Consider the following 13,175-nt stretch of genomic DNA (forward strand, 5'->3'; position numbering starts at 1 on the left):
TGTGTGATTTTTGCCTGAAGCGAGGAACGTTTCATTGAAAACGGGAACGCCGGTGTTCTCTCTCGCTCCAGGATCACAGGTGTTAAACACAGTGTTAACAGGCTATTAAGATTTTGAAAGAAATAATGATTGTGAAATATAATTGCAAGAAAAATGAACAAAAACTAAATATTTTATGAAAATTTAGGGAGAGTTTATGTGTATCGAAGCCTGTTTTCGTTTCAGTGTAAAACATAAAAAAGGAACTAAAGTCATGAAAAATAAAAGTAGTGTTAATTTTATGAGAAATTAATTCACTATAAATGAACATATAGTTAGAATTTTGAGAATCGAAAATGTTACAATTCTCAATTATGACCCAAAATATTTATGAGGTTTAAAATCTGAATTATGAGGTCAAAACTCGAAATATCTTTTCCCTTTTTGTCTTTGTGCTGTGCTGTCAAAGGCAGCAGATAGAAAAAAAGAATAAATATTAGTATATAAATTATGATTATATTATTAATATTATCAAATACAATATACTGTAACATATCTGCCATTGGTAAAATAGCAACTATAATTAAATGAAATATTATTTAAAGGTTTAATATATCAGCTACTTGCAAAAAAGTTATTTTTTTTACTGTGAAGCAGACATGAGAGCTATGACATCAAAAGCAGCACATAGAAAAATATAATAAATAATATAATAAATAATATTTCACAAGTCCATTTGACAACATATATATATGGCACTGGTAAAATATCTACTGTAATACAAGTGCAATTTAAAGAAACAATGGTTACAGTAAGGTTTCATCTGTAACATGTTATTTTTTAAAAATACTTTTAATGCATGCACTAGCTAATGTTGATTCCAACCTTTACTAATTCATTATTAAAACCAAATTAGCATATATTAGTGTTATTTAATGAAACGGAGCGAACACTGAACAGCTGTATTTTATTAACTAATGTTAACTAAGATTAATAAATACTGTAATAAATGTATTGCTTGTTAGTTATTGTTAGTTAATGCATTAAACAGTTAACAAATGGAACCTTACTTTAAAGTGTTAACAAAATATTTACTATTTAAATGTTGCTTGCATTCTAAATGGCTATCAATGATCCTTTTTGCACCAAAAGGTGTAGTTACAATGTACAACAGGGGCAAACTGGACCGTGCTGACCAGCCAAACCTTGACCCTTTGGATTCTCTCACCAGTGAGTGTAGATCGAGCGAGGAGCAGGAAATGGAAAAGCTGGAGTGCATCTGAACAGGTTACAGACCACTTTGAGCAAGGAGGGGAAATTACTAACACTGTACTCCACATACACATTGGTAGAGAGAGAATCCATGAGAGAAAGAACGAGAGAGAGAGAGAGAGAGAGAGAGAGAGAGATAGTCCTGTTATTCCTAAATAACTATACGCCATAACGAATGAACACTGAATCTCCTTGAGTTTCTCAGTAATTGGAAGCGAGCGATGTCGTGCTCTGCATATTTGCCAGAAGCATAACAGACTTTATTAGGAACCATAAAAACACCATTAAAATTCACAACTCAGGGAGCCGGGCCTAGCCCATGAGACTGATGAATTACTACTGTTCACTGAAAGTGACCATATTCTTTTGCTCTTTCATCTTATAGGACTTCGCTGCTATATGCAACCAGTTACATCCATCATATGGATTCATCTTCTCCACTGGCTACGAGGAGAACCAACTTGACAATAGATCGGTTTATTTGTGAAAAGCAGACTGCTTCAGTATTAGAGGAAACAAAGAGCAAAAACACACACTCAAAAAAATATCTTTCACACATTTGAGGTCAAAATGAAACAGCATTTTTGTTTTTGCACTATAAGTTCTACCATGTATTTCCGTGATGTATCATGACGTATTTCCAAATACAACTGAATATTCCAAGGTAATAATGTAGATTTTAGCTGGATGGTGCAGTCTATTAAGAAGGATTACTAAACAACTAAAACACCACCACCATCATTTTTGCCATTAATCAAAGAAAAGATGTTTCGGAGGTGAATTAACGTACCAATGAATTGTGCACAATAAGAATGTTTACTAAGTCGATTAATTTACACTTTCTGATGACATGAATCATGATTTAAAAAGTATTAACTTAATTTTTATGCATTTCTGAGTTAAACAGAATATTTGGTAAGAAAAAAAATATATGTTTGGATCAAACAAAAATACGGTTTTATTGACAAATTTTGATTTTCTTCAAGAACAAAAGTGTTTTACAGATTTATGTTTTCATAAAAGAAGATTTAGATTTAAACTACCGTTTAAAATTTTGGGGGTCAGTGAGTGTTTCTTTTTTCTATCTTTTACTTTAAATTTGTAAAAATGTACTAAATTGATCAAAAGTCACAGTAAATACTTTTATATTGTTATCTGAATGTAATGCCTGATAAAGCAGCGTTTGTGAGCAAAGTGCTGCTTTGTGTACAGCGGGGGGAAACCACTATTTTTACTGCTCCAAATGGAGCACCTAGTGGCAAAAAATGGATTTGCGCTTTCATTCAGACCAACTTTTCCTGTGTCTGCAAGTGGGCTGGCAATATGCTAATCTTTCATGTTGACATCAACATGAAACGGCTTGGGATTCATTAAAAAAATGACTAGTTTCAATGATTCAGAGTCAACTCTTTCTTTTGAGAGACAATAACTTTATACACAGTGCACTTTCAGATTTAAAACTTTGCATGATGTTTTCATTCACTTAGAGCTGTATTACAGACTGCATGAAAGGTATTCTTCAAAAATCCATAAGAGGGGTACTTTATGCAGCAAATCAGCATGACCCCCAATATAGAGAGAGTCCCCAAAACCTTGTGCACATTAACATGAACATACCCTTTATTTCCTATCTAGGTCAACACTCCATCGCAGATGTCAATTTACAGTCAAAATAAAGTATCGATAGAAATGATATATCCATTAGAGACAGACATTAAAAGCAGAGAGTGAAAGAGACGCCCCCAGAGAGGAAGGGACAGATGACATCCACACATTGTTTTCTAATCTTTAAATCAGCCATGATTAGAGTTGACGGCATCAGTGCATTGCCATTCTCAGAAAGAGCTCAACAGCACACAATCCATATGGTCAAACCGCGTAAGGTCAAATCTACAGGATACATCAGTCATCTGCTGCTTCTCAATTCCATGGGAAAATATGTCTTTTTACAGAGATCCCGAGCTCTACAGAGATAGGTGTCTGCAAATCCTTGGCCTTTCATCGATGACATGTCCTTGCTCTGAAGACGCATTTGGGGTCCTTCGAGATGGGTCTTATGCAACAGCCTTGCCGCTCTTCGCGAGGAATTTACGTAATCTTAGTCTGAAAGGTACACGAACAGTCTCCTCTGACGGTTTAACTGAATGGAAAGCAAGTGAAATGTTCTCCTAGCTAATGCATTTTGAAATCAAAACTTAAACAGTTCAATTATGTCAAGGTTTGATTGAAAATGTTGCTGGTCTCCAGCTGTGAGACTCGATGACCTGCATGTAACTGTAGAGACGCTTGACTGACTGCAACCATGGTGCACAGATTCCATTTCCTGTTGGAGGGTGACGGGGAGAGGGGCAGCTGATATCTTTAGCTCCAAAATGAGAGGATGGACACAAATGTGTGGGGGCTGATGGATGATTCCTGTTTGGCGTCGCTCCTGTGAATGTCAGCAAACCTGTGCACACACAAAGAGAAAACCATCGGCGGGGACATTAGGGAAATGCATTTTGCGGCTGATCAAAGGCAAGAAAAAAAATGACATGCATTACCTTTTCCTGCCTCGCCTTTTCATGTTTGATGATCTTGTGGCTCTTTTGTTTGTGTTTACTTAGCAAATGATGATTTTTATATGACAGCATTCTGAAGAGCGGCTGCTTTGAAAGGCACATGCTTTTTGGCCGAGGGTGAATGCCTGTGTTCTTTAGCATGAAAGTCTTAGTGAAATGATTATTTGTTACACGGGGGCCTTTTGACGTGGCTAAATTCGTCTTGCGGCACCATTAAGTTTTTAAAGGGAAAATTATGCCACCCGTTGTCTGTCTGAGTGTTAATTCGCATTTAGAGAATTATAATGGAATATGTAAATGCACATCGCCTGTGCACTAATCAGCATTGTTTCCTCCGAGCTGGTGTCCTGCTAAGATATTCAGTTATTTTAAATACAATCATGCTTTAGTACAGTTCTCTGCTCTGTTTTAATCAAAGTGCATAATTAAGCTCTCTTTTGTGCTTTGTTTCTGCAGTAGTTGTGATATTCTGCATAGAAAATCTCACACTCTCTCTGTTAAGGGTTCGCACACTTTTTGACCAGTGAGTTGATTGACAATGATTCACTGAAGAATCTGTTATGCCAGTTCATTAAAAATACTTTAATTTTTTTTATTTTATTTTTTACTAAATTCAATTACAAACACTGTGAAAAAAAGAATTCCACCTATTGCAATTAAAACGTTCAGTTGCTGTGCCTTCATTTTTTAAGCATGGCTGCACAATTCATTTCAACTTAAATTATATTAAACCGACTTTAAAAAGCTGAATATCATATAATTTAATAAATAGATAAATTAAATTAATTTGAGTTCAAGTAATGGCTGCCAAGTTATTTTTAAAGTGAATTTGAGTCTGAGGCTTAATCTCAAGTCCCAATTAAATTTGGAAGAAAAAAAACACAGTATCTGAGTCTTAAAACAACAAAAGTCTAATTCTTCAAGGAGAAGTTTTCTTTTAGACAAGTTTTACTAAAAACAAATTCTAGAAATTGACTTGGTCATTAGATTCTGCATTAGCATTTTGTATGATCACTATAGTTTACAAGCAATTTTTACAGTATACATCAATAATACTGAAGACTCTTTTATGAATTTAGCAGATGCATTGAATGAATGCATTCTAGATATTGCATAAATATAATCAATTCACTCAATGTCTGGGAAACTAAAAAATGTTCCTGGCGTTGCAAGTGCCACGTTTTAGCTAAAGAAAAGTTTATGGAAGAGCATAAACAATTAATTCACTCTAAAAATTGATCAGTTAAAGTATTATTTTTAAGACCATTATATAGGATAAATCTCTTTTCCAAAAATAATTTTCATAAAGGGAACAGGCTTTTAGTGTTTTGTGTGCCAACCGACTGTATATTTATCTCCACTAAGCTAAGTATTCAGTCAATTATCAAAACACAGTAACATCAGCCATAATTTAATAGGTAAATTGAAAACATTATGCAATTATCTAATTTTTACAGCAGTAAATTTGGGAACCATTGAGTTAAAGCTACTGGGATATGTAAATCAGATATTCCCCCAAGTTACTCGAATACATTTTTAATGCACATCAATGTAATCAGAACACAATTTCGTACATTCCAGTTCCTCTCTAAGTAAATATTTATGGCGATCCCTCTTTGCCGTTTCTCCATCTCTCCGTGATTGCATGCGATACACACGGCATTCTTTTAAGGGGAAAAGGAAGCAACATGCTGGAAATGTTGATAACACTGGCATGAACCAGAATCGCCATACAGAATTTCATTTCCTAGAACCACCGCGGAGCCATAAAGCCTACAATCCTCCCTAGAAGTCTTACACAACAGCTTCCCTCTGAGATGTTCCTTAAGTGCTCACTCTGGACCCTTTTATAATAGAGCTTTTCAATAAAAAGTCTTCCCTCATGACTAGCTTTTTAATAAAGTGCTTTTCTCAGAAATAAAGGCATGTGCAACTCAAATATAGCTCTGGCTGTTGGAATAACACTGACGTGAAAAGGCATTGTTTCCCAAAGGACACTTTTCAACAAAGGAAAAACGAGGTTGGTGGCGGTTTTAGAGCAATATTCAGCACATTATTTTGCCATGTAATGAAAAGACCGGAAAGCTATTGCTGCGAAACTGACAGGTGCTAATTGCCTCAAGGATTAACATACATTTATGCTAATTCCTGTACTCATATTACCCTTCTGCACTGCAAAACTACAGTCTTTCCCAAGCCATGCACACTCAATGGGAATCGCTAGAAGCATGACGGAAAGACAAACAACAGCTGGCATGTAAATATATCTTGTTAAATATAACCGTATCTCCTTCTTTGCTACCAACGTGCCATCTGCAATCACTACTGAGGCAGAACACGAGGGATTTTGGGTTTCAGCTCACGTCCCACAACATCATCTTCTCCCTTCATCTCTCGATCCGCTGCAAAAACCAGAGCCCCCAGCTGCCCTCTAATCCAGCTTTAGCCCTTCCGCTGATCAGGTGCGTCACTCTTAACACAACTTCATCAGCACCGGCGGGGCACAATTGGCTGGATAAATGATAAGATTTCCACTCGATTTCTGCTCTACTTTATTCCACCTCTGTACCTGTGCTCTGTATCTGTCATGTTGCTTTAAAGCCAACGCTGTGATACAACTCTTGTAGGTTGCAGTGTTTTGTCTCCATTCTGCTTCGGACCCGCTCTGGATGATTGCCGTCTTTGCATATAAGATTTCGAGATAATGATGGCTTACTAATGAAAAGCAAACAAAGCAAGATAAAAGATAATCTTACTGAAGCACCACTCACCTCCTCACGGCAATCTGAACTCCTTTAGGACGGCTCCTTGGGCAGAGGCTGTAAAAAAAGAAATAAAATGAAATGAATAAATATATAAATATATATATGTTATATAGCTAAATTCTACTAAGTAACATGAAAAATACATCCATTGACTTTACAGTCATGCAAAAGATTTCAGGCGGTTGAGAAACTCCATACAAATAGCATCATTCTATAACATAACATAACCGTTTATTAAATAATGTGAAATTGATTCAACTATAAACACATTTCAATTTGTAAATAACCAATCTTTTTTTTTTTCAATTGTTTTTTTCTTAAAAATACAAAATAAGTATTGCAATGCAAAACACTAGATTGTGTGGAAAATCTTCCCAAGGTTAAAGTTCAGAGTAAAGAGGCCATTCAAATGTGCAAACTGTGATTTTTCCGCCATTTTTATTTTCAAATTATGATTAATTGAAACGTAATCAATTGAATTGTTGGTTCCTTTAATTGTTTATTATTTTTTTAATACATGTATTATGTTATTGATCAGTGGTATGCGTTTTGAGATTATAGGCAAGGTAATTTTATATAGGACATTTCACACACAGTGGTAATTCAAAATGTTTTGCAGAAGAAAAAAAATGATACAAAAATAGTAATCTTAAGAAGTTTAATAAAAAATACAAATATAAAAAACAATACATTTAAATAGTAGAATAAATTTGTTAAAATGAAATAAGATCATACATTGAAAATGAATTTGAGAAAAATTAAAAAATAAAATTATTTATCATTAATAATTAGCATCAGTTTCAACATGTTAATAAATAAATAAAATAAAAATAAATAAAAAACATAATTAATAAATTTCTGTAAGTCAGAAAATCTATGTTTGAGTATGACCCACAAAAGACCTTCCTAAATTACATTAAATGAATAAATAATAGTTCCTGCTAAAAGATACAGTATGGTTACAGTGTGTCTGTTTTAGTTAGTTGCTGCCCAGCCTGCTTGTCTGTAACACACTCAACTCTGCTAACGCTGCTAATTCAGGTCCTCTGCGGTCCGGTTTATATTCTCAAAGCTCCTCAAATTAGCCGGCCCTGTATTCTGCCCTTCACAGGGCTTTTTTTGAAGTCTTAACTCTCAGATCAAGTTAAAGAAACTTCCAACTTTCCACTTGCTCGTTCAATGTTTATAAAAACCTCTTAACCCCTCAAGACTTCGAGCCCTTCATTGGCAAGCTCATGGATCTTGGACCTGCTACACTCATTGGCATGCAGAAGTCTCTCTAAGCCGTTCGTTGGCACCCGTGCTGATTGGCTCGTCACCGTGTCATTCACAATGATGTTGGCAGTGCCCGTGATTCTATGGGTAGAGCTGCTTTTTCCAGTGCCTGCCTGCCCGTATGCCTCTCCGCCCTGGAAGTCTGGCGCTATCTGTGAAACCCTTCACGCAGTGCATCTGATCAGCTGCGCCTCTCCTCAAACATGTCATCTAAATGCTAAGCACTCATGCTGAATTGTTAAATGAAAACAACAGGAACAGCGAAAGCAAACAAGACAATCCTGCAACTAGCTGCAAGCTTTTTGATTATATTTTTTCCAATTTCTCCTTTTCAAGATCCTAGACACATTCTTCTCTCTCCTGGAGATGTTAGGGGAATTCTGAGAGCGTTATCATGTAAGCTCTGTGAGCTATTGTATATGGTTCTTTGCCACAGTCTGTATATGGTTTTTGCCAGTTTTGCAGTCTGAGACAAACTTCGGGAATTATCTTTGATTGCTCGCTGTGACGTGATCGACAGAGGGTTAATTGGCGATGAATCTCGGCCCCAGATGAAGTGTCTGAAAGTTTGAGCCACAGTCCTCCAATGTTTGTTGAAGAACTATAAGTCCAATTGGTAGAATTATCCTGTCTGCATGATATGCAAGATAAATACATTGCTCATTAAGATCCCTACAGGACTTTACGATTGTGCTTTTTTTATTAAGTTATTGTTTTTTTATGCATTTGTCAGTTCATTTTATTTATTGTTCTGCAACAGTTGTGTTTCCTCTTTATAATATTCTTCTGAAGCTCAAATAAACAATAAAACAAAAATAAATGACCTTGGTTACGCCACAAAATCCCTTTTTCAGCCAGCCACTTTTTGGAAACACTTTAGATTAGAAAACACAGAGTTTTCCTTCAATAAACTCTTAATTTACTGTGTGTTGACAGTAAGTAAGGTCGTTGTTTGTGGTAGTTTTGTTTAGAGTTAATGGATCTAGAATATGGCTTTTATTGATAAGTTATAAACAGCCAATATGCAAGTATTGAGGAACTGGTTAATAGTGAATAGTGTTCTCTAATTTACAGTGTTACCCAAATTTGGATTTGAAACAAAAATATATTCGTAAATATTGTGAAATTAATTGTTTAATGAGTGAAATTAACAACATAGCAATGCAACATTATGAATGACAAACTAAAAACAGTGATGAAAGACAAAACTATTTATTTATGATTATGTAAAACAGAGCGAATATATGTTGTCTATTGCAAAATATTCATATTATGCATAAAAATATTAAAGACATTTGAGAGCTTAAGGAAAGTTACTCTATTGCTGTGTACGAAATTGAAAATGTTCCTACTATATATGCCAAAATAACAGTGTGTCTTAATACATAGTATTCATAAAATGCTGGGTGGTTCTTTTGGCTCAGCTTGCTGGTTGATATTCTCTGATTGGTGGGGACTCTCTGCAGAATCATGGGTAATGTAGTTTAGAAATTCTACACAATTATAAATAAAAAAAAATAAGTTGAAATAATGCAGGTTGTTGGTTTAAACAAAAGCGAATGCCATCTACTGACAACCTTATAACTCAAAGTAGGTCTGTCTTCAAAGGTTTATAAGTTATAGCTCACAATCAATTAGATTATGGAGAAAACCAATGGGATTTTTACTTACGAAACACAATTTTTGCACTTTTAAAAATGAAATGTCAATGCTGTCAGTCGTGACAAAAATCTGATCTCACTGATGTCATATCATACTATCTAAACATGAATGTGACGATCATAAAGTGCAGAAAAATCACACCACATTATGCATATTGGTGCAGGGATGGCTTGCTTCTAACAGAAAAATCAGTAAGAAAAGCAACCATGACCGCATAGTCCTGCTTCTTACAACTGAGATTGTCTAGTGCTTTATGCCTGACTTGATATTGATTTGGTGACACCAACTCTAAGGAAAAACTGCTGAAGCAGCCATTGTAGGAGGCACTATTAACTGTTCATGCTAATTAATGGGCTAAAAAGGTGAATGCAGTCTCCTGTGGTAAAGTAGGAAGGAGGCAGAATGAGAGTGAGTGAGTGAGAGAGCGAGCGACAGGGACGTGGAGCCATTTCTTGTGTCTGCAAACAATCGGCTGAAACAGCTCCTCTGTTAGCGCGTTACCACAGGGGATTGTGTGCCGCCACGGTACTGTGAATGTCGTAGGGCATTAGTCTGCAAGAGGAAGATGAAGAGTATGTAAACTTGCCTGCTAGCAGAGAGGCCCAGATTACAAATGTGTACTTTGCTAATTGAGCGGATTAGCTATCATTAGCGCAAATGATGCTACAGCTCCAGGTGCTAGCGTCGCAGGAGGCAAAAAGTGCTTAACGGAAACAATATTATTAACAGCAACACTATTTACTCTCTAAAAGAGTAAATACAGCTCTGTTATCTTTTACAAACAGCCCCATCCCATCCTCGCAAAAAAATACGCTAGCGATGGAACTAGATAACTTAAGGAAGCGACAAGGCTTTCTTCACACATTCTGTTGCATGTATTTCTTTCTGCTAATTACAGACTTTTGAATGGTCCTTTACAGAAAACATATAAATTCATTACAAAATGTTAATCATACAATTACTTCTTATAGCAATAGTTCAACAGAAAGTGAAAATTCTGTAATCTTTCTATAATCATTATGACCTTCTTTCTTCTGAAGGACACAAAAGAAGAAATGTATTTTTGTTTTGACTCCATAAATGAATATCAACCGGGTCCTCACTGACTTCCACTGTATGGACAAAAACCCATACTTTTTCAATATATCTTCCTACAGGTCATGCAGCTCTGAAATAACGTGCATTAGTAAATAATGACATGATTTCCATTTTTGGTTGATCTAGTACTTAAAAAAAATGAACAAATATTACATAACGATCAGATTAGTATTGTAAAAAATGCTAATCTGGTGACAGATAAGACTCAGTTAGATAATGAATTGGGTATGATGAACTAATAACGCGCAACATTTTCATTTCATTCAGTGCCTTTATTAATCTAGGTATTATTTTCATTCCCAAACATACCATTGTGCATTCAAAATACATATTTATGCAATTTACCATGTGATAGCACAATTCTAGGCATTGCATTTGAATTTCTCTCCAGTTCTACTGTACATATGCTCCTTAGACTTGATGTGTGAGACGGGCATTTGGAAGAGTACGGCCGTTCAACCTCATGCCGTTTAGGCAGGGATTAGTGATTTTGTAACCATGGGAGACGTGCATTAACACACTCATGTTAGTCTCCATTTCCACGGTAACAGCAGGCACGGCTATGAATTAGAAGCAATACGCGCCCTTTTGCGGGAGGCGGCGAGGGCTGTTTCTCCGACTGGCCTCGGCTGGATTTTGAATTTAAGGATTGATTAATCTCCTTCAGTGGCTGCGAGAGGAGCAATTAAGGCAATTATAAATCACTGGCAAACTGCAGGGACGAACCTGATGGGTAATATAGCGTATATTGATGGAGTAGCCTTTGAAAATGACTACTAAACGCGAGTCAGCGAATAGTTAGAAGACATTTCTCAAGCTTTATCAAGCATCTCAATGAAATTAATAAAAAAGAAGCCAGATCCCCTGGTGCGATATGCGCTTTTCAAGCTGCCTGTGGGAGCTCGGGTCATAATGTAGTGAGAGTGTTTGTCTGGCTTTCATGTGTTTTCTCTTTTGCTCTCTGCTCGATGCAGGGCTCCCATGACAAAGGGTGTTAATAGAATGAATAAAGGAATTAATAAATTAACAGATTTATATACATGCATGAACTATAAAGAGTCTTTAAAGAAAAAATAAATCTAGATTCCCATTGCATTTGCATGCGTTCACTCTTGGTATTCGAATTCTTTGAAATACCACAGTCTCAATCACTAAAAATGCATTATTGAAAGCACCTTCTTTGGAAGATGTTTTAAATCAATTTTTCATCCTGTTGGTTATCCTGTAGTAGAAGAGCGTAGTCTCTAGTCACGGTATGCTAATACATCTTCAAAAAAAAAAAAAAAAACAAGCCAAATGGTAGCGGGGGCCTCAAAGAAGAAGGACAATATGAGACATCCTCTGATCACGGCCTGATAGACCCGCAGCAAACATCTCCGAAATATTCCTCAGGGAAATGTGAAGCGCTGCATGTGGGATGCAAAAGCGATAGTTCAAAGAAACCCTGGCAATCCTTCAGATGGAAAATAGCCTAAACGTGGTCTAAGTGATGGGGCGGCTGGCTGGGAGGGGCTTCTAACGCGCAAGAGAGGAGGCCAAAAACATAAAAGAATCATTTCAAGAGGGAGAGGCGGCGGAGGAGGAGAGCTTTATGAAATCAAGAAACGATGCGTGCTAAGAAAACTCAAAGAACAGAACGCGTGTTTAATTCACTCACACTTTAACAAGGCAATCTGTCTCTGTCGACCAGCTAAACGACCAGAAATGGCAAATTTAGATGTAATTGCCAGTGTTGTGCTGCACTCATTCTCTCTGCTCGGAAATAAACTGAAACATTTTGATATTGATTAGAGGCAGCTTTGATAAGTCAATTACTCGTAACGATCTCTAGAGCACCAAATACATAATTTAAACGCATGGATGTGTTCAGAGCTTTTCAATCAAACCTGTGTTTTGACATCGCAGATATAAGCCTACACTTTTTGTCCTGATATACCAAGTTTGTATGATTTATTTGACTTAATGAGTAACTTGACAATAATTCGAATATATGTATAAAGCAACAATAAATATATTTAGGGTTTGTATTTGACATTCAAAGCATTTTATCAATAACGATCAAATAACATTGCATCAGTTCTTCAACATTGGCAGGTTTTCCATGTGATTTACATATAAACAAGTGAAAAAAAATCTGCCAGTGCAGTAAGATAAAGTTATATTAAACATACAAACAAGTCTTGCTTTTTTGGGGGGACGGGGGGGTGAAGTTTTTTTCATGAATTTTAAATCAATGGTAACCAAAATTCTTCATTCTTCTTTTTGTGTTCAACAAAAAATAAAATAAATAAATAAATAAATAAAAATGATCTGGAACTATTGCTTTATTTTTCCTGGAAGAATCATCTTATTTTGAAGTTTCAGATTACAAATGTCTCACTATAAACATTTATGAATTTATATTTTAGTTTACTCGAAAGAAAGATGACTCAAATAGCAACTGAACTTTTCATAATGCTTCAAAATCGATTATCTTTATAAAATAAGGTAGAAAACGTAGCTTTCTATATTATGCTAAAGCACTTCTAATATACAGTAAAACACCCTTTGTTCTTATAAAAAT

At 35.7% G+C, this 13,175-nt stretch overlaps 1 protein-coding gene across 1 annotated transcript in view; it reads right to left on the reverse strand.

Moving 5' to 3' along the window:
- Window positions 1–2,676: 2,676 nt before the first annotated feature.
- LOC113106989 (protein FAM19A5-like) overlaps window positions 2,677–13,175 on the reverse strand; it is a 43,907-nt gene continuing 33,408 nt past the window's right edge. Inside the window, exons 4-5 of the mRNA XM_026269099.1 lie at window positions 6,584–6,631; window positions 2,677–3,700 (exon numbers count right to left, since the gene is read on the reverse strand). Coding sequence (XP_026124884.1) covers window positions 6,608–6,631 — 24 coding nt within the window. The 3' untranslated portion in view covers window positions 2,677–3,700; window positions 6,584–6,607. The remainder of the gene's footprint in view (window positions 3,701–6,583; window positions 6,632–13,175) is intronic.

This window comes from Carassius auratus, chromosome 8, assembly GCF_003368295.1.
Source record: "Carassius auratus strain Wakin chromosome 8, ASM336829v1, whole genome shotgun sequence".
Classification (NCBI taxonomy): Eukaryota; Metazoa; Chordata; class Actinopteri; order Cypriniformes; family Cyprinidae; genus Carassius; species Carassius auratus.